This window comes from Drosophila santomea, chromosome 3R, assembly GCF_016746245.2.
Source record: "Drosophila santomea strain STO CAGO 1482 chromosome 3R, Prin_Dsan_1.1, whole genome shotgun sequence".
In the NCBI taxonomy this organism is placed as follows: Eukaryota; Metazoa; Arthropoda; class Insecta; order Diptera; family Drosophilidae; genus Drosophila; species Drosophila santomea.
In genome coordinates, this window is record NC_053019.2 from 9,425,048 (window position 1) to 9,444,666 (window position 19,619).

A 19,619-nucleotide genomic window follows, 5' to 3' on the forward strand; every position below is an offset into this window, starting at 1 on the left:
TATCGTCAGATCTGAACCCGTGTCGACTTGTCTAGCTTTATTTTATAGTTCCTGAATTTTTCATATTTGCTTGTGGTGCGCAATTTTAAGAACTTTAGCAGTAAAGCCGTTACATAGTTGGATCAGTTAGCTTTTGATTTAAGAAATACATTCACTTGTTTCAAATATATTATTATCATATTCGTATTATTTGGGATTTTTCAAGCTAGCTTATCGTGCCAGAACTTCAACACAACCCTAGCAAAGAATCGATATTTTACAGGCCTGCGCGCTATCGATACCGTTGGGAGTGTCATCACTATTATTGAAACTATTCTGTCCAGGCAAGGTGTGCGAAAAACGTTTAATCGCTAACAGCGACCAATTTGCTGATCTGTGGCGGTATTCCAGCAGCATGAATGGACACTAGGACGATCCGCACCCAGCGAGAGTGCAATGACGGAGAATACAGAGAAAGGGGCGACCGTGGAAACGCCGCAAGTGGCGGGGTCTCAGCCAAATCCTCCGGATCAGGAGCCACTTGCCCTGGCCGAGGTACCGCCAGTTAAGGTAAAGAGCGAACGACCGGACGCAGAGGTGGAGGCCAAACTCCGGGCCCTGAATGCCAAGATCAAGGCGGAGATGGTGACTTTGCAGCGGAGGAGCAACAGCAAAGAACTGGGAAACAGGGACGAATCGGGGGACAGCGAGAGCTCCGCCTCAGCGGACGACAAGAAGGACATTGAGCCGGTGAAGTCCTCAAACGAGATCCTCGCCGAGCTGTTCGGCGTATTCAACGCCGCTCCTCCAGAGGAACTGCTAGACGACAATCTGTTCAAGAAAAAGAAAAAGGTCAAAAAAGAAAAGAAGGAAAAGAAGGCGAAGAAAAAGAAGACGGCCAAATCGGATGGCGAATGTAGCGATTCGGAGGCGGAAGGCAAGCACAAGCATAAACGTAAGAAGCACAAACACAAAGACGGCAGGGTCAAAGACAAGGAAAAGGATCGGGACCGGGACAAATCCAAGGAGAAGGACCGGGACAAATCTAAGGAAAAGGATCGGGACCGCGTCACGGAGAAATCAAAGGAGAAGGAACGGGATAGGGCCAAATCCAAAGATAAGTTTACGGCAGCACAAGCTCCCTTTGAAAAGGAGAAAGAAAAGTCTGAGGGCAGGAAGCGCAGCGCTGTGGAGCCTGCCAGTCATCCCGAAAAGCGGGAACGACATGAGAGGGACAAGCAGCGCGATTGGGAACGAGAAAGGGAACGGGAAAAGGAGCGTGAAAAGGAACGGGAGAAGGAGCGTGAAAAGGAACGGGAAAAGGAGCGTGAAAAGGAGCGCGTCCGCTCCCACAACAGCTTTTACAACGGTCACCGTGAAGCGGATCGCTCGAGAGGATCTGAAGCTGCAAGTACGAAGGCACGGCAGGAACCAGATCTCTCCGATATCTCGCTTTCCGATGAGGAGTCGTTCCTTCGGGAAAAGGCTTCCAACGGCCGCAGACGACCGCACAACAGCTTTTATGACGGAAAGGAGGAGTCCTCGGTTTCACCCAGGCGGAACGTGCGCGAATCCAACTCCAGGAGGAATCGAAAGTCAAGATCTCGGTCTCGTGAGCTCGGAATCGACAAAAAGCGTTTGCTCGAGATTGCGCGACGGAATGCCATTAACATGTTTAAACGGGGAACAATGCCCGGCGTGGCTAACATGACGGCGGAGGTCAAGGACAAGGTGCTGGTCAAGATGCGCTACGGAGGACGCACTGTTCAAGACCTGACCGACTTCTGCAAGAAAATCTCCAACGGCGACGGACTGTCGGATCTGAGTTCTGAAGACGAGTCCGATGTGGACAAGAATGGTAATGCGAAGGCCTTTCATCATCCCTTTCAGCTGAAGGAGCGCGAGCCAATTGTGATGCATATACGAAATTCAACGGCACTGGTTCCAGCACCAACTCGGATCGACGAGCAAACAAAGGCCATAACCATGCAGTTCCCGGTTTCTTCGGGACAGACCCATCGCAATAATGAGGTGTGGGTGCCGGTGGAGCGTAAGGACTCGCTAGTGCCGTTGCCCTGCCTTCCGCCAGCCAAACAGGCTACCAATATGTTCAAGGAAACGCCGAAGAACGTATTCGCGAAGTCGATACCCTCGCAAGAGCAGCAGGAACCCGCCTTTAAGTCACTGGGGGGAGCATCCCTAGTCCCACCCTTAGCTGTCACTCAATCGCCCACTCTTCCTCAACCAGTCCCGCCACCCGCACCAAAGGAGTCCGCCCCTGTGGTTGCTCCCTTCGTTCCCGAGGTGCCTATACCGTCTACAACGGCCGTAACACCTGCGCAAAGTGCTTCCATTTTTCCGGATGTGACGCCGCCCTCCATGGACGTATCCAGCATAATCACCCAGCGTCTTAGTGCCATACGTCGCCTGCAGGTGAGCTTCAAAACCGTTTGTCATTTCACGGGATGATTTAATAATCCGAATATTATTTAGGACAATCCTGCCGACTCTGAGGCTTTGAAAATGATGTACAATGCGCAACGCAACATGTCGTCTTGGGCCAACTCAAAGCACCTGCCTGGTCAGTTTACGGGGAGCACGGGCGCCCAGGTGATGAAGGCCCATGAGCTGAACAGCGGTCCGCAGCTGTGGGTGCGCAAAGACCAAATGACCTCCACCAAACCGGTGACCGGTGGCATGGGAATGGCGCTGCTGCAGAAGATGGGCTGGAAACCGGGCGAGGGACTGGGCAGATGTAAAACTGGATCATTGCAACCACTTTTGCTGGATGTCAAGTTGGACAAACGCGGCCTGGTGTCGCGCGACGACTTAAAGCCCCCCCAAATGCGTGCGTCAGCTGCCCAGCGAAGAAATAAGAACATGGCGGTACCAGTTGGAGCAGGACCCGGTCCACCGGGGCAGGGAGTGGGACCTGGACCGGCGGCGCCATCGCCACTGGTCACCCAGGATAAGCATCCCGTGTGTGTGCTCAACGAACTGACCTCGAAGAACAAGTGGACGCCGCCGCAGTATAAGCTCCGTCAGGATATCGGACCCGCTCACAACCGCTCCTTCCTTTTTTCGGTCGAGATTAACGGACAGACTTATACACCGGATCGCGGATGCAACAACAAGAAGGAGGCGAAACTCAACGCAGCCACCTTATGCTTGCGAGCCTTAGGCATCCTTCCGCCCAGCTAGTGATCACACTTTGAATAGGCTAATTTCTAGATAGTGAATATAAAAGAAACCCCAAACTGTACATAAAAGTAGGCCTAAGTTAAAGTTGTAAAGTCTTGTTCGTCTGCTTTGGTGGAGAGACAAATATATTTATAACATCTGATCCTAGACTCTGTCAAGCCCAGTCTTAATGCTATCTGTTAATTTGACTAGAATTACTAAAATTTGATTCCCCCCCTTTATGAATATTTTTTTTAATTTTACAAACTATTTACTTGAATGCTGTTCCTGATTTAAGTTGGATATTACCTGTATATTTTTAGTTCTTTAAAGAAATGCAAGTTTCGTATTTTAGTGGCATTGTTGAAGTGGTTTTCTTCCTTCAATAAATTGAACATTTTAGTTGACACATTATTTCTACAAGTGTAATGCCCGTTATTCGCGATTCAATGTTTTGGGAGAGGAGCTTTAACGCGCGAGCTTTGATTACCCGCCCGCCTCACGGGGCTTTTGCGCAAGTACACAAACAAAGCCAGCTGTTCCGAGTGGGCTAAACAACAGTGGGCCGTGTGGGCTGGGAGTGGGAGCACTGGCGCTGCAAGTTCCAAAAGATTGCTCCGCGACGAAGGTCAGTTCACGCGGAAGCTCGAACTTCGTCGGATGGCGAGCACGGACCATTGGCTTGGCTAGTGGGCGCAGCAGGACACGGGCCACAGGGAGCGGAGGAGCGGACCAGAGGTCGTCACCCGGATACAGCCAAAACTTTTCCGAGTGCCCCAGTCCTCGTTTGCCCAATTTCCCCCCCAGCAGCATCAATCAGCTTCAATCAGCATCCAAATGCCTGCAAAGCGTGCGCAATAATATTTGTTGTGAAAATATCCATGCCACCGTGCAAATGCTTTTTTGGAGCCACTGCGTCTTGGCATTTGGTGGTTGGGGCTGCGGATTTGGTTGTGGTTTTCGCATCGACACACGCAAGCAGTAGTGCCAGCGTAACTCGTAAAGTTGCATAATTACCGCACATGAATGGCTGGCGCGTCGAGTTTGGGCGTTGCAGTTGCAGTTGCATTGGCCACATATTGTTGCCAACGTTGTCGCCGCTTTTGATGCACTGCCGCATTTTCGCTGGCCACTTTGTTTGCGGCCAACGCCATGGAAACGTGCCGCACCTGTGCGATTTCCATGTTCGTGTGCGATTTCGAGAGTGGCGTAAACAACAGCCACTTCCTGGACCTCCATCATCCCAACTGCTGGCCCAGCGAAATGGCCCAGATTCGCCTCCAGTTGGCCAACTGGAATCTAAAGGTGAGTGCTCTGGGATAAATGGGATTTAAGATCAGGAAGACTCCAGTATGGGTTCATATCACATATGATATATCTCTGGGACTTGGAGTCTCAAAATATTTCCCGATTTCTTGCTGTGTGCCAAGCAGGTTGCTTTGTATTTTCCTCACTGTTGAAAATGCAACTTTTCGCAAGTGAAAGTTGTGTGTGGGCCACGTTTTCACAAACAAGCCACTTGGGACTTAATTATGCATAGGATGGTTATTTTCCTGTCAACCCCAAAGCTTTGGGAAATTGTCAATATTTAGTTTTCCGGAACCACAAATTTTTCGAAACGCTTGACTTTTTACAAAGGAATTTCCATTACATAAATGGGTACAATTATATATTATCCATTTGTTGCCAATAAAATGCACAACTATTCAGTGATATTCCAAAATCACGAAATTACGAAATATTATAATATATCTTGACTACCGCCCGATCGATTTCATAGGCAATCCAACGGGTTTCCAGCAGATAATCGCCTTCAGGGAAGGGCAGCACCTTCGTAACTCTGTGGTTCACAAAGTCTATGGGAACCTTGTCCAAAAATAGATCGTGCTAAAGTACGAAATGATATTAAGTGGTTTGTAGTACACAAGGATTTACTCACATCATAGGGGCAGGAATGGTTGAGATTCGAGTGGGAATTGAAGAATTCGAAAAAGTATTTCCCCACTGGGTTCGAATCGGGGTTTCTCAAAAATCTACACGCATCCAGAGTGATATTGAACATAAAGGGCCTGTAGCCGCTAAATCGCTTGTATAGTATCCCTTTGAACTACATAGAATTAGCATTAAAAGTGTTTTGTTTGTGTAATATCTGCGTACCTTGACTTTTGTAACTGGCGTTTTGAACAAGTTCACTTTTAGCGTTATGTACTTGTAGCTCCGATTCACAGACCTTAAATAGCAGAATTCAAAATCCGCGAAGGTTTTGTCGAGGGAAGTGCACTGCAGGTTGGTGAATTCAAATTTGCAGGAGATCTGCAAGAAAATCGATTAGTTAAATGCAGTTTATTCAAATTTATGATAGCAACCTTTTCAGCCATAAAAAGAAATCCTAAAATGAATATTAATTGGCAGCGCGGATACCTCAACATCGTGCATTAATGTCACAACATTAACTAAACTAAATTGAATTTTAATATATTGCAAAAGTAGCACTTCAAAAAATATATATCAAACTACATTTCATAATAATGTAGGAAGTCCAATTACTATAGGTAATTTAGCATCGCAAAGCGATTGGATTAATTGGATGGTTATTAAAACATTTAATGTTCCAATGTTCCATAAAATTACTCAATTATGCAGCAGACTAAAACCAGTGAGTTCATTTCAGATCTCTCCCAACGACGGACTGCCCCAGAAGATCTGCAGCGACTGCTTCACCAAGTTCTGCTCGATCCACGCATTCCGAGTCGCCTGCCAGGAAGCACAGCTGAAGCTGTCCAACATCTACGACAAGATCGATGCCAGCAGCCTGGAAGATGAGCACCACGAGGACCAGAACCTGGAGCAGGCGGAGGAGCATCAGGAATCGGAAACATCCAAAGCAACAACGACGGTTTCAGCCGAAACACAACCTAACACTGCCAGTGATCCCATAGAGATTTTTGTGGATGCCGTAGACATCGACGGGGCGGAGCAGGAGGAGGAGCCGTATGATGAGGAGTTGGACGAACCTATCACAGAGCAGTCTCCTCCCCCGGAACTGACCATCAGCTATGCCTGCAAGTTCTGTCTGCGCCCGCAGGAGAGCTACCAGCTGCAGCAACTCCTGCTGGAGCACATCAACGCCAGCCACGATCCGGAGCAGCCGTACAATTGTCCGGAGTGCGAGGCCCGTTTCCAGGACGCCGCCTCGCGCACGGTGCACCTGAAGAGCTGCCACGTGGAGAAGCAACATGCGTGCGGGGTGTGCGGCAAGAAGTACGGCGACAGGCACAATCTGCGCCACCACGTGGAGAAGTACCACTCGGAGACGGACTTTGAGTGCGCGCTGTGCGAGAAGCGCTTCTACACCCGCAAGAGCCTCAACTACCACATGAAGTGGCACAATCCGGAGCGCCAGTTCAAGTGTCGCCACAGCGGCTGCGAGCGACTCTTCATCAGCCAGCGGCATCTCATGTGCCACGAGGCCACCCACTCGGGCACCAGCTCCCGGAAGAGCGAGCACTGCGGCTTCTGCGGCAAGAGTAAGAATTACCAATTGCACCAAGCCTCCCAATTAAAGCCAAATGAGCTGAATATTGCTCATACGCCATGTTGACCAATATCTATGATTATAAGAAATTAAGTTTACATTCCGTATTATTGTCATCCACACAGCGTTCATACATCTGAAGACCCTTCGCTGGCACATTTACAGGCAGCACGGCGGCGAGAAGCCCTACAAGTGTGCCAACTGCACGGAGGGTAAGTCAAGTTGGATCCTCCGGTTCGGGAACACCCTCACAGGATCTTCTGCTCCTGTGGGGGGCGGGTATTGGAAAATCCATCGATTTAAGCAATTCACAAACATGAGCATTAACCATATATCAATCTGTCGCATCATATATATCAATCAACATTCTCACATCCAACAAGCGCTTTAAGAACATAGAAACTGGGCCAAGACCGGCTGCTTCTGCCGCCTTATATAGAGTGTTAGTCAAGCCAAGAGCAACGGTAAAGATAATGGCTAACCCAGCTCCATTTTGTTCACCTGCCACCTTTTTAGCCAACGCATGCGATTAAAGAACGGCAAACGTTTTGTACTTTGATTTCCACTTAGCCACCTAGCGTTTTTACCAATTAAACCAATCGAAACCCATCAACCAAATGCATAACCAACTCCATCCACCGTACGAATCCCCGGAGAGCAGCATGCCAGCAATTTCATAGATAATCGTCCTGCATTTAAGGAATTTCGTCCATTATTGAAATATACATACATATATGATTTTGATTTTAACAAAGTTCACATCCTACCTTCAGGGCGATGCATTTTTTCGAGTTTTCTACTTCATGACACCCTACGATTAGCCACCCTGTAACACTGTACCCATGGATACTAAACCCATTTTGTGTCCACTTCCGCAGTCTTTGCATCCTATGCGGAGAAGAGGATTCACATGCTGGAGCGGCACAGGGAGAACCTAACGGCCATCGAGCGGAGTGAGTGCATGCTGTGCCGCCAGCCCTTCTCCAGCGAACCGGACTTGATCCACCACATGTCCGCGGAGCATTTGCAGCGACCTGGAGCTCCAGTCATCGCGAACAACAAGCGGGTGCTGCAGCAGAAGCGGGAACGCCAGTATTCCGGACTCTTTCAGTGCGGCAGCTGCAGCCAACGGTTCAACATGAAGTCCGCTCTGGAGCGGCACGCCGCCGTGCATTCCGAGAAGGATCGACCACACGCCTGTCCACACTGCTCCAAGCGGTTCAAGCGCGCCCAGGACATGAAGTGGCACATCAAGACGCACGAGAAGGAAAAGCCTAATGTGTGCGATGTTTGTGGCAAGGCCTTCGCCCTCAAGTATGTGCTCACCCAGCACCGGCTGAGTCACGAGGGTAAGCATGCCCAGATGTCTCTCTTAAGATCTCTAATACGTAGGTAAGCTGCAATCTTTTGCAGTCTTGGAGAAGAACTTCAAGTGCAACGTTTGCGGTCGAGCCTATCTGTTTGAGAAGTCATTGCGGCTGCACCAGCGAACTCACACGGGCAAAACCTACTACAAATGCGATCTCTGTCAGGAGAGATTTGTCACGCACATTAAGCTTAAGAGTATGTATGCGAGACCACTCAATGATGCACTTCCATCTAGATGAATGTTACTTCCAGCTCATATGCAAAAGACACACGACTCTCAGCCGCACGCGGCGGACCACCCTCTGGATGATCTGATCAACATTGTGATTTCCTAACCAAGTGGAACAGCAAAGATATCTATCATAGCCAAGCACAGCGCAGAAACTGCAATGCATTGCGAGCGTAGCTCTCGGAACTCAAGCCTACATAGACCATACATACATACATGTACCCTCCATCCACTCACTAGACCATATGCACGCAGCGATCCTAGGATCGTAGATGTGCTTAGAGCTTTATTTAGAAGATATCCGTAGGCCATAACCCGTACATATATCTCTGTCCATTTCCTCTTCGATCGGTCCTTAAGGAGCGCTTCAGCCGCATATCTCTTTCTATCTCTGATCCATATTAATCTCACAGAACGCCTTCAAAACTCTCCAAGCACATATATCCATTTGACCACTTAGCGATAAGCGATAAGTAAGCAATGAGAACAAACAAGATGTTGTACGAGCAATCTAAGCTTTGCGGCAAACTTTTAATGCTCAAGAAATGCATTTATTTCCAAATGAAACCGAAAAGTATTTACAATAATTAACGAAAATGTATAAGAATATTTAAAATATCAATATACTATGGATTTTATTATAAGTAGTTGAAGATATATTTACCAAATTCATGTTCCGAATAAACATTCATTTGACCAATGTTTGAATTGCCGTTACTTTTTGAATTGCGCGCCACTAGTCGATTACTTTTGACAGCTTGCCAAAATACGTTTTTTAGTATCTTTTTGAGAACTATCTTTAAACAGCTGGTAGTAATTTAGCGAGCAGTGCACTCTGAAATAATTATTTTATTTATTTTATTGTTCTGAAATTTCTTTACTCATACTGAGTAAAAGTTCTAGCTAGAAAACAGCCAAAAGCGGCCAGCACCGCCTTCGTCCCCATTCGATAGTTGCGACCCGTGACTGCGTGAAGAATCAGTGACTAGTATCACCTGCGGCCAAACGTCGCCCATCTCTAGAGAACGTGAACACGTCAGTTTTTAGTTTATAATATTTATAAGCGAAAAGTTCAGTGCACAGCGGTCGCGATTCCGAACTAGAAGTGGCAGCAATGCCCACGGGGAGTACCAGCTAAACTCCATAACATACAGACGGCTAAAACAACCAGCTGACCAAGTCAGAAATAACCAAAATTACCGAAATAAACGCAGACGGCGCCGCAAGTTGACCAAAAACGGACGCAAAATCCATAACAGCGAGCTGAAAATAAAGCCGCCAGTGAAAGTGGATGTGCAAGAGGGGAAGACCGCAGGGGAAGACCGTAGAGATTAGCAGCTGCCACGCCAAGCAGATCTGACGTGCGTGTCGATAGAGACTCTCGTCAACTCCAAATCACGCCCACACTGGTTTTCTGCGGGGGCATCTAAGTACACGTAGCCATCGTCATGGCCTTGCCATTGAGTGACCTGCTCATGATTGGCGGCGGCGAGAAGAAACTGGCAGCCTGCCTGGTGCTCCTCCTTCTGGAGCTCTTCCTGGAAGGTACGTACTTGAAATCCTTATCTCCTAAATCAGCCCAATTACACGTCATGGTTTCTCGCACAGGCGCCGAGTCAACGGCCAGTCCGGCGGACATTAAGAACCATCTGGAGCTGGGCAAGGAGTTCCTTGCCCGCGGACAGCTGTCGGATGCACTGACGCACTACCATGCAGCTGTTGGTAAATATAACTGCCTTGTACCCATGAAAGCTTTGGAATATCCATGACACTTTATTTATATTTAGTTTTTACCATGGCAGCTGTCTTTTATTTTGTATAAATTCACGTACATTTACATAACATCGCTATCACATCGCTGCCTTTTGCCTGAATCTAAAAATTTTATAAAGATTTCAATTATTTTTGCCAAACGAATCATAGAATCTTAGGGTTTGAATGAAACATAACCATTTTTTGCAACTGTCAAGGCCAACACACTGGTTATTTCCATATAGAAATGCAGTGGATAGGCAAACTTGTATCTTTTGACTTGAATTTGATTAAATTAATTTGCTAAACTTTTGGTTAGAGCTACCATTATTTTGTGCACGGGTATCCCAACCTTTCTCTGCCCGCGGCTTTGATTTAACCTTTACCTTTTTCACAGAGGGCGATGCCAACAACTATCTGACGCTTTTCAAGCGCGGCACCGTCTACTTGGCGCTGGGAAAGACGCGTTTCGCCGTCCAGGACTTCAGCCGGGTCCTGGAACTGAAGCCAGACTTCACGGCCGCCCGCATCCAGCGTGGTGTTGTGCACATGAAGAGCGGAGAGTATGAGCAAGCGCTCTTGGACTTCGATCAAGTGCTGCAAGAGGAACCCAACAACGGCTTGGTGCTGGAGCACTACTCCCGCTTGGCCCCCGCCCAGGAACAGTGGCTCCTTGTGCAGCAGCTGATTCAGCACAGTGATCACCAAAACGCCATTTCAATGATCACACAATTGCTGGAGATCTCGCCGTGGGCGGTGCCGTTCCGGCAGGCTCGCTCTGATGCCTACATTGCCATCAATGATCCCCTGTCAGCCATTGCTGACTTGCGACAGGTGAACCGTCTCACCCAGGACAGCACTGAGGGTCACTACAACATCGCCCAGCTGCTATACACTATTGGCCATGCCACGAATGCCTTAAAAGAGATCCGCGAGTGCCTGAAGTTCGACCCTGAGCACAAGCTCTGCTTCCCCTTCTACAAGAAACTGCGAAAGGTGGAAAAGCAGCTGGTTAACGCGGAGCAGGCGCGTGAGGAGAAGCAGTTTGCCGAGTGCATTGCCGCCGGAGAGGCAGTGCTGCGTAACGAACCGGAGGAAACAATGATCCGGTACGAGGGACACAAGGTGCTCTGCACTTGCTACACGGCCGACGAGCAGTTCGGCAAGGCTTTGCAGCAGTGCAAGGAGGCATTAGATATTATGAAGGATGCTCAGGTCTACTGTGATCGTGCTGACGCGTTGCTGGGCACCGAGATGTACGATGATGCCATACACTCCTTCCAAGCGGCTCTCGACCTGGAGGAGAGTAACACCCGCGCGAAAGAAGGCATCCAGAGGGCGAAGAAGCTGCAGAAGCAGTCAGAACGCAGGGATTACTATAAGATATTAAACGTTAAGCGCAGCGCCAGCAAACAGGAGATTGTGAAGGCTTACAGGAAGGCGGCGCAAAAGTGGCATCCGGACAACTTCCGGGACGAGGAGAAAAAGGTGGCCGAGAAGAAGTTTATCGACATCGCAGCAGCCAAGGAGGTACTCACGGATCCCGAGAAGCGTCGCCAGTTCGACAACGGCGAGGATCCGTTGGATCCTGAGAGCAATCAGCGTGGCGGCTTCCATGGCGAACATCCGTTTGGACACTTCCAGCACGGGTCGCCGTTCCAGTTCAAGTTCCACTTCAATTAGTCAGCCAGCCAGCAGCCATTTGCTTTGTGATGTCCTAGCCGCGATCCCCGATATCCTTCAACGATTTTACACTGTTTGTTTTGTTCATTTAAATGGCGTGTAAATAGTAGCATAAGGCATAAATAAACCCACGGTCCGTTGTCAGAGAGTAGCACACACACACAAATCGCAACAAAACACACTGAGCACTTACATTTAATTAGTTTATTTAATACAATACAATAATTATAATGTAGTACATTTTTCTAATTATGTATAAAAAGAAACAATATGCGAGAACAAGCAATTAAAGACTTGGCAATTTGAATTGAATATATGTTAATTTTGAACATGTTTGGAATTAAAAGTAGTCTTAAGGTGCAAAGTCTTCATAAATATTCCTTTGCTGTTGTCTAGGGTCAAAATGCGTGGAGTAACCAAAACCAAATGTTTTATCCTGATGCGAACGCTTCTCAGGCGTTGGGCGTCATTATCACGTACACCATGGTGGCCAGCATCACTGACACTACCAATATCAAGTAGAATTTGAGATTATATTTTTGATCCAACGACACAGCCAGTGCACGGAATTGCGCCATGGGCGAAACCTGATCTTGGTTTCTTACCAGAGGTTTTCTGGCCTGCGGCGAGAAGCGCTTGTTTTGGAAATGACTTCTGATGGGCGGCTCCTCAACTTCGGACTCGCTCTCCGTGTCCATGGGTTCGCCTGCGGTGTCTGGCTGATCGTAGAACTGATTCAGCTGCGGATATAGAGTGTTTACTGCGGTGGTCGGCTGGAGGAGGCGACCACGGGCCAGGTTGGATCCACTTACTGGAACACTCTGTCGCTGGCGAATGGGTGCTGGAGCTGGCACTGGGCCACCAAAAGGCCTAGCAGATCCACTGAAAGTATTTCTTGGCGAAACGGGTGAAAGTTTTGGGTTGAATGTCGATGCCTCCTGGTAGCTGGTCGAGTTTAAGTTGGTTTGGGTCAGCAGGGGACGCTCGAAACCCAAATCTGTGCGTCTGTAGGTCGAGGGTTCGATGCGTGGCTCGTATGTGGGAAGTGTGTGTGGAGTAGCGGCTGGCACATGGGGTCTTTCGTAGGTGTAGCTGCGTGGTATATCCTCCTGCTCGTACAGCGGCTGGTCAACTTCGCGTGTGTACGATGTGGTCAGAACTCCGGATTTGGTTAGGGAAATAGAGCGTCTAGGCTGTTGGTCGCGGGCGTACTTAAGCACCGGTGAGTCCACCATGTAGTAGTCATCGTCCTCCGACTGGGATCCCACATCCGAGACCGTGGTGGTAGTCTGCACAGATCTTCCCGATATTGAGGTGTTGTCTAGTCCATAGGCGATTGTGCGTCGACTTTGTTCGCTGATCTTGTTATTGTTGCTGCTGGTGCGGCCTGCACTCCTACCGGGCGTACGACGTACTGGCTCCGATGTGGGCGTCGAAACCTGGCTACCGTGTACGGTTTCACGCCTTTGAGTTGCTTTCTTACTTGCAGTTTTGCTTTTGTTGAGCGGAACCCCGGTGATGGCGGCCTTCAGCCGGCGAATGATGACGCTGCGCGTGCTGTCCGTTACGGGAACTCCGGGCAGGCCGTGCTCCAGGCACTTGGCCAGCAGCTCCTTGTTGCCCAACGTGTCCAAATAAGCAAGGTCCGACATTCTTTCTCGCCGTGGTGAAACTCAAAACAAAAATAGCAATGTCGTCACGATTGTTGCTGTTGCTATTAGCGATGACACGGCAGCGATAGAATGGTCTTCGGCGATGAACGTCTATCGATTGTTAGCTAAACACCTTATTTTGCCAAATTATAGCTAGAATTCTTAAACATAATGAGATATGTACAACTGTACAAATAACTTATTTGCATCAGGTAGAAGAACTAAGTTGTTAAAGAAAAATTAAAACTATATTATATATGCAATCGGAAAACCGCCTAATGTTCAGTGTTGTAAAATGTGCGAGACTAAATATTCATGGCAGTGCTGCCAGACTTCTGCGAAGGCGCCTTCTGCGGTATATTTCAACTAGCGCCCGACGGTCACACAGTTAGTTTTATGAAAATCGAACGCGCAACAGGTGTTCAATCGCAAACAACACGCTCGAATTAAACGAATCGCCGCGCGGAAAGCGCTCGCCAAGCCAAAGAAAACCCCAAGTCGCAGTGCGGAATACGGAGGAGCTATAGCAACATAGCATAAACAGTGGATTGTGGCAAAGCAATCGCGAATCATTTGCACCTGTTCGGCGCCCAACATTCCTGCACTTTTTTTGCGTTTCTGCGCCTGCGTGTGTGCCTCATTTAGTTTTCCCCATTTTGTTTACCTCCATCGCGGGTGTTTTGTAAAGTTTTCGCTTCGATTTCGATCAAGAAAGCAAGCAAGTGGCTGGAAACATTCGACAATTTGCTAGCTGCAATTGCAGCATATTTTCCATTTAGCCAAGCCAACAGCAAGGGAAACAACACCAACAACAGCCACAACAACAACGGCAGCAGTAGAAGCAGCAGCATAAACATAAACCAAAAAACCGGTTAAAGCGGACAAGAGTGAGAAAGGCGCCCCAAAAAGAGCAAGCGGGACCAAACAATCATAAAAAGGTGAAAAAAAAACAAAAACAACAACGTATAAAAGTAGATAAATAATAAACAAAAAAATAATATTCTCGGATTTGGTTTTTGTTTTTTGTTCCACGCAAACCGAAAATAAGTGTGTTTGTTCTTTTGTTCAAACGTGTGTTGACATCGAGTTTTCCCTGTAAATTCCTTATCGGCCGATCAAATCGAAAGTGAACGAGTAATTGCCTTTCTGGTATTTGGTATTTGGTTTATTACATTTCGATATTGCTATTGCCCAAACTCTGCGCGTGGCCTCCTTCTTATCGGCCGACCAGTCCAGTCCACTGCACTCCACAAGAAGAACTACCTGTTGCCGCAACAATTAACACCAGGTGAGCAATAAAAGCAACCCTTTTTACACTTCTGCAGCTCAAAGTGGCCAATAGGACCACCGGCTATTCTGTGAATATTGTTTACGTTGCACCTTCAACAAATTCCAAGGAATTCCAAGAGAATTTGTAGAATTGTACTCTTGAAAATATATTTCCACATTTTCCAACAGTTCCCCTTAAAAGTAAACGTTGGCTTGACGGGAAAAATAGTTTTCCAATGTAAATGTTATATATTATGATTAGGCCTAAGTGATTTAGGTACATACTAAGTTTAATAGGAAATGTCATTAAAAACTCAACTGCAATGTATTAGCAAATTAGGCAAAATGATTTACAAGCTGTAAATAAAAAAACTAAGTATTTCCATTTCGAAGCTACTTTTATTTTAGCCCTTATTACAATCAACAATTTATGATCTTTTCCAAGCGGCAGTGCTCATTTAAGACCGATAATACGTAAATTATGTTTACACATTTTTAAATGAGTCTCGAGTGTCACTAAACCATAATTTGGTGCTATATTTAAGAGACTTGTATGAATTTGCCGATTTCAAGTAGCTTTAAATGTTATTTATTGCTACCAATGCAATTCGAGTTGAGCAACTCATTCTATTCAGTCGGTCATTGTCTATATTTGGAACTGCCTGATAGCCAAGTCACGTGAGAGGCCTTCCATCGATAAGACAAATTGTTAAGCCAATTGTTAACAAAAGATTAGCCCCATGCCTTGACATTAGGCAACCCGAATTGGGGGAATTGGTGGAAATTGGGGAATTCGCCACCGCAGTTCATTGACACAACCTTTGGCTGCTGTTTTTGCTGCTTTGCTGTTTTACTGTTTTGCTGTTGAACCCGCTCAACTTTCACTGAAAAGGCGGCTGGGCCAAAAGCGCCATAAATCGGCATAAATCAGCACGAAAACAACACACGCGACAAGAAAATGTTGTAAATGCCAAAATTGAAATGCAGTCGCAGGTTAATAAAATCAAATTTCAAATTTGTTGCCCGCTTTTGCCTTCATGTTTTCATCGCTTGTTTTCCACTTCCATTTCCATCTCAATCTCCATTTTTATTTTATTTTTATTTAATTTTAATTTCATTTATGTAATCCCTGGTTAATTTCCAAGCATCATTAAGCCGCGGAGAAAAAGTCTCTTTTGGCCGCAAATTGAAGCACACGAGCGGATGGTTATGAGATAATCAGTAAATTGCACAAGACCAAATGAAGTCATGAGAGTTGAGTGGATGTGGATTGTCGAGTGGGTTTCGAATCGAATCGAAACGAATAGAAACAAATCGAATCGAATCGCATCGCATCGCATCGCATCGCATCGATGGAGCTCCAATTTGACACTAAATTGAATGAGATAAGAGATTCGAAAATGATTTATCTCTATCAATGTGAAATTAAACTGCATGGCGTGTGCGAAACTGAGCGGCTCAAATTGGTTTCAGCCATTTCCATTTCTGGGAAGCCTTACTTGTTTGAAAATTTCCCAATACCCAATACCAAATACCCATTCCAATCCCGACTCCATATGACTCATAGCCAAATGCATTTATTCATTCCAATCTTGCATCTACTTATTGCTAGAGCTAAACGTACAAGAAAACAAAAACAAAAAGCTATAACCAAAATTCCTCAATCGTGAAGAAAACAAAATGCCAAATATTCCCACCAAAAAAGTTGATATATGCAGAAAATACAAAACAAGCGGCCAGCAGCAACAACAACAACAACAACAACAACAACTTTTATGAACAGCAAAACTATGCGCATAAAAAAGTTATATAAAAAACACGTTCAGACTCCAAGCCGCTCGGTGCGAGCGGGATGGCGATACCAAGTGGGTTAGTCGCCTGCATGTGTGTGTGTGTGACGTATCTGTGTGAGCCACGCTTCAATTGCAAATGCGCCCAGTAAGCGAACAAAGTAGAAAAACGTTAAAAAAGCATTGACGCAGATACGCGCACTGTGTTTGCTGTAATGTTGTTGTAATTGTAAATTCTACAGGTTTCTTACTTGGTATTTGTTTGTTTGTTTCTTTGTCCCTGCATGTGTGTGTGCGCCTTACTGTCTGTGTGTGTGTTTTAGCCGTTGTTGCCTTAATGGCACCGAAAGCAACAACAACAACAGCCACAAGATCGCTCTGCAATTTTACGCCAAAGCTAAAAAGGCGAGCGATCGAGCAGAAATCGAAGCGATCGGAAAGCAGAGAGAGAAAAGTTGGTGTATTAAAACCAACTTAATAACACACATAAGTTTTGTTTTGGAATTTTAATTAATTTTCTTTTTATTTAAAACGAGACTTTCTCAAACAAGCATTTCACAGAAATGATAATGGGATGAATCAGAATAAAAATACAAATTTTGCTTGAGTGCTGTAAATATTATTTTTCCCTGCAGCATTGAATGAAAAGGATGAAAAGGGGGCGGCGCTGGAAAAGCAGGCGCAGCGGGGTGACATGGGGAGAGGGGGTCTACTCCATTCGTAGGCAAACCGGGCCAGTTGGCGAGCACTGTGGGCCGAAAAGCGCAGCAATCTTGGGAGTTAACCCCTGCCGATAGGCACTCATATAAGGCATTTCCAGAAAAACACACGCCAAAGCGTTCTCACCTTGAAAGATATTAGATGCGAGTCTAAACAAAGCAGCAGACAAACGCTTGAAACCAAGAAAAACTGGCTAAACTGCAAGCGATTAAGCTTGAATTACTACAAATTATATTAATTGGCATGTCTGCAACTTTATGTATTGTATTTTAGTGTATATTATGTTTAGTTTCTTGTATAGGGTGTTTTTTTTAGAGGTATAGAACTTTAAATTGCAATAAAACAACGATGGATTATTCGATTGACATGAATTTTATTGACATGAAAGATAATCTTGTGGCATTACATTTTAAATATGATTTCTGGCATATGACCGCCACGGCTGGCTCGGATGTAGTCCAATCTGGACGTCCAATTTGCAATGACTTTTTCCAACATATTTGGCCGTATATCGGCAATAACACGGCGAATGTTGTCTTCCAAATGGTTTAGCGTTTGTGGCTTATCCGCATAGACCAATGACTTTACATAGCCCCACAAAAAGTAGTCTAGCGGTGTTAAATCACAAGATCTTGGAGGCTTATGAAAAATCGGGAACAACAGCAATCTCGTTTTGGGCCCATTCGACGAATCTACGCCTTGCTTGATGATCGTTTGGTTTCAATTCTTGCACGAGTTGGATTTTGTAAGCACGCATGACGAATTGCCAAACCAAACTGAGAATAAATCACTTGACAGCTGTTAAATCGGTCGCCATCTTGAACAGTAATGCCAACTTAAAGTTCTATACCTCTAAAAAAAACACCCGTTATAAGCATTAGTTAGCTACTCAGTTTTATTTGGAGCCTATATCCACTGTGCCCGTGTTTATGCCCCAACGAAAGCAACAACAATCTCCAAACAGCGGCGAACGTTGCAAGCTGCACCCCCCACCCCCTGGTTCGCCCCAAAAGTAGTCGCCAAGTATGCGTCTTAACTTGGCCAACAGCTTGGCCAACTTGCCGTTCGCCTCAGCTTGTTTTGCGTTGTATCGGTTCGTATCGGTTTGGATCGGATCGGTTTTGTTTCGCTTTGCTTGTGTTTTGCACTTGTATTCGTAATTGTTTCACGAAACTGGCCAACTTCAACTGACGAGGGTGGTGCTAGATCCCAGGGGTATTGCCAATAAAGGGGGGGGTAGTACGAGTACGAGTACGACTACGACTACGGTTAAGAAAAACCAAAGCAACAAAAAAACAGGTGCGCAGTGCGCAAGCGCGCGCGCATTTTTGGTTTTGCTTACTGGTTTTTTCGGTGGCTTCGATTTGGGGCCAACAGTTTTGCGCTTTTAATTATGGTTTATGTGTCGCTTACGAACACCGAACGCTAAAGCTAAACCGTCGATCGTTGATCGTCGATCGCCGATCGGCATACACTTATCCCATAAGCGGTACACATACCCATATAGATATAGTTATACTCGTACTCGTATGTCCAGAGCCACAGCACAAGGTTGCCACAAAGTGACACGAGTGGAGGAGACATGTGGGGCCATTGAGGTTACTGCTGGCTACTTGGATACTTGGATACTTGGCTACTTCGATACTTGGATACTTGGCTAATTGTGAATTGTGAACTGCCTTCTGGGCGGATCGCCATGGAATTGCCTTCGGGCGGGAGCCATTGGCCAAAGTTATTGGAGTGGAAAGCCCCGATTCGAAGGTGAAGTCTCTGGCTTTCCCCTCTCGACAAATCAGACTAGAAACTCCTGACCAGGTAGGTGATTTTATCAGATAAGGGGCGTGTTTGCCTTGCTTCATAAACTGCCCTGGAAATTCCTACTTCGATAAGTTTTTATTGGTCTTTCCCAAGAAGACTTGGTTGGAAAAACCTCTACAATCATCCAGAAGGGAATAATCGCACCTCAAAGAGAGTACACTTTGAATTCCCCTGAAGTATGGCTCTTTTACAATCCTTGGTAATTTGAGATACTATGGAAATGAAAATGGCGTAATTAGCTACATTTAGCAGCCTATTGCCAAATGCTTCATATCAGTAGATTTATTCGATAACTCGGCACTTGGATTAGAATCAATTAGCCTTCGAGTTTCAGTCGAGGGTCTTTTCGTCTTATCAGCTTGGGTTACTCATTCTAATTTTGGTGTAAGTGAATCAAAGTGGCAGGTGAATCACGAACAAAACGCTGTAATAAAATCACTTTAATACCTTTCCCGCTTATCTGCTGCGGGGTACTTTAAGTCGTACGAGCTGCCTGAAAGGTAAACAATGTCGGGAGACATATCTGAGCCACTATCTGGTGACCCAATTTGAGTCATCAGATGGGTACGACAATTGCATCCCGGCGAAACGTGGAGTAAAGTCAAGGCATCGCGGTGCATAAGTCACACGGTGTCTTAATAAAT

The 19,619-nt window shown here is 46.3% G+C and overlaps 6 protein-coding genes across 7 annotated transcripts in view; 4 read left to right on the forward strand and 2 right to left on the reverse strand.

Moving 5' to 3' along the window:
* The first annotated feature begins 288 nt into the window (after positions 1-288).
* On the forward strand, positions 289-3,573 carry LOC120450779 (protein Son). Its single transcript, XM_039633937.2, has 2 exons — positions 289-2,412; positions 2,473-3,573. The coding sequence occupies exons 1-2, from the start codon at positions 436-438 to the stop codon at positions 3,178-3,180; spliced, it is 2,685 nt and encodes an 894-aa protein (XP_039489871.1). The 5' UTR covers positions 289-435; the 3' UTR covers positions 3,181-3,573.
* A 140-nt stretch (positions 3,574-3,713) lies between these two features.
* Positions 3,714-8,901, forward strand: LOC120453294 (zinc finger protein 2 homolog). Its single transcript, XM_039637924.2, has 6 exons — positions 3,714-4,464; positions 5,831-6,686; positions 6,820-6,906; positions 7,573-8,043; positions 8,108-8,257; positions 8,315-8,901. The coding sequence occupies exons 1-6, from the start codon at positions 4,312-4,314 to the stop codon at positions 8,395-8,397; spliced, it is 1,800 nt and encodes a 599-aa protein (XP_039493858.1). The 5' UTR covers positions 3,714-4,311; the 3' UTR covers positions 8,398-8,901.
* Positions 4,891-5,595, reverse strand: LOC120453403. Its single transcript, XM_039638092.1, has 4 exons — positions 5,581-5,595; positions 5,317-5,472; positions 5,099-5,266; positions 4,891-5,046 (listed from the first exon to the last, which is right to left on the reverse strand). The coding sequence occupies exons 1-4, from the start codon at positions 5,593-5,595 to the stop codon at positions 4,891-4,893; spliced, it is 495 nt and encodes a 164-aa protein (XP_039494026.1).
* A 387-nt stretch (positions 8,902-9,288) lies between the features above and the next one.
* On the forward strand, positions 9,289-12,038 carry LOC120451918 (dnaJ homolog subfamily C member 3). The gene is made up of 3 exons (XM_039635930.2): positions 9,289-9,836; positions 9,900-10,013; positions 10,441-12,038. The coding sequence occupies exons 1-3, from the start codon at positions 9,740-9,742 to the stop codon at positions 11,724-11,726; spliced, it is 1,497 nt and encodes a 498-aa protein (XP_039491864.1). The 5' UTR covers positions 9,289-9,739; the 3' UTR covers positions 11,727-12,038.
* Positions 11,916-13,449, reverse strand: LOC120451919 (LEM domain-containing protein Bocksbeutel). Its single transcript, XM_039635931.2, has one exon. The coding sequence runs from the start codon at positions 13,376-13,378 to the stop codon at positions 12,179-12,181; it is 1,200 nt and encodes a 399-aa protein (XP_039491865.1). The 5' UTR covers positions 13,379-13,449; the 3' UTR covers positions 11,916-12,178.
* A 315-nt stretch (positions 13,450-13,764) lies between these two features.
* LOC120451380 overlaps positions 13,765-19,619 on the forward strand; it is a 35,182-nt gene continuing 29,327 nt past the window's right edge. For both annotated transcript variants that reach the window (XM_039635036.2, XM_039635038.2), the window contains exon 1: positions 13,765-14,666. The gene's annotated coding sequence lies outside the window, so the exon portion shown is untranslated. The remainder of the gene's footprint in view (positions 14,667-19,619) is intronic.

What these genes read in the sequence shown, in the direction of transcription:
- LOC120450779 (XM_039633937.2), top strand. Translation starts at nt 436, where the DNA reads ATGACGGAGAATACAGAGAAAGGGGCGACCGTGGAAACGCCGCAAGTG. An exon ending in GTGCCATACGTCGCCTGCAG is followed by an intron (nt 2,413 to 2,472) that starts GTGAGCTTCAAA and finishes AATATTATTTAG; the next exon opens with GACAATCCTGCCGACTCTGA.
- LOC120453294 (XM_039637924.2), top strand. Translation starts at nt 4,312, where the DNA reads ATGGAAACGTGCCGCACCTGTGCGATTTCCATGTTCGTGTGCGATTTC. An exon ending in CTGCGGCTTCTGCGGCAAGA is followed by an intron (nt 6,687 to 6,819) that starts GTAAGAATTACC and finishes TCATCCACACAG; the next exon opens with CGTTCATACATCTGAAGACC. An exon ending in CACGCACATTAAGCTTAAGA is followed by an intron (nt 8,258 to 8,314) that starts GTATGTATGCGA and finishes TGTTACTTCCAG; the next exon opens with CTCATATGCAAAAGACACAC.
- LOC120453403 (XM_039638092.1), bottom strand. An exon ending in CGCCAGTTACAAAAGTCAAG is followed by an intron (nt 5,267 to 5,316) that starts GTACGCAGATAT and finishes AATTCTATGTAG; the next exon opens with TTCAAAGGGATACTATACAA. An exon ending in ACCATTCCTGCCCCTATGAT is followed by an intron (nt 5,047 to 5,098) that starts GTGAGTAAATCC and finishes TTCGTACTTTAG; the next exon opens with CACGATCTATTTTTGGACAA.
- LOC120451918 (XM_039635930.2), top strand. Translation starts at nt 9,740, where the DNA reads ATGGCCTTGCCATTGAGTGACCTGCTCATGATTGGCGGCGGCGAGAAG. An exon ending in TCTGGAGCTCTTCCTGGAAG is followed by an intron (nt 9,837 to 9,899) that starts GTACGTACTTGA and finishes TTTCTCGCACAG; the next exon opens with GCGCCGAGTCAACGGCCAGT. An exon ending in GCACTACCATGCAGCTGTTG is followed by an intron (nt 10,014 to 10,440) that starts GTAAATATAACT and finishes CCTTTTTCACAG; the next exon opens with AGGGCGATGCCAACAACTAT.
- LOC120451919 (XM_039635931.2), bottom strand. Translation starts at nt 13,378, where the DNA reads ATGTCGGACCTTGCTTATTTGGACACGTTGGGCAACAAGGAGCTGCTG.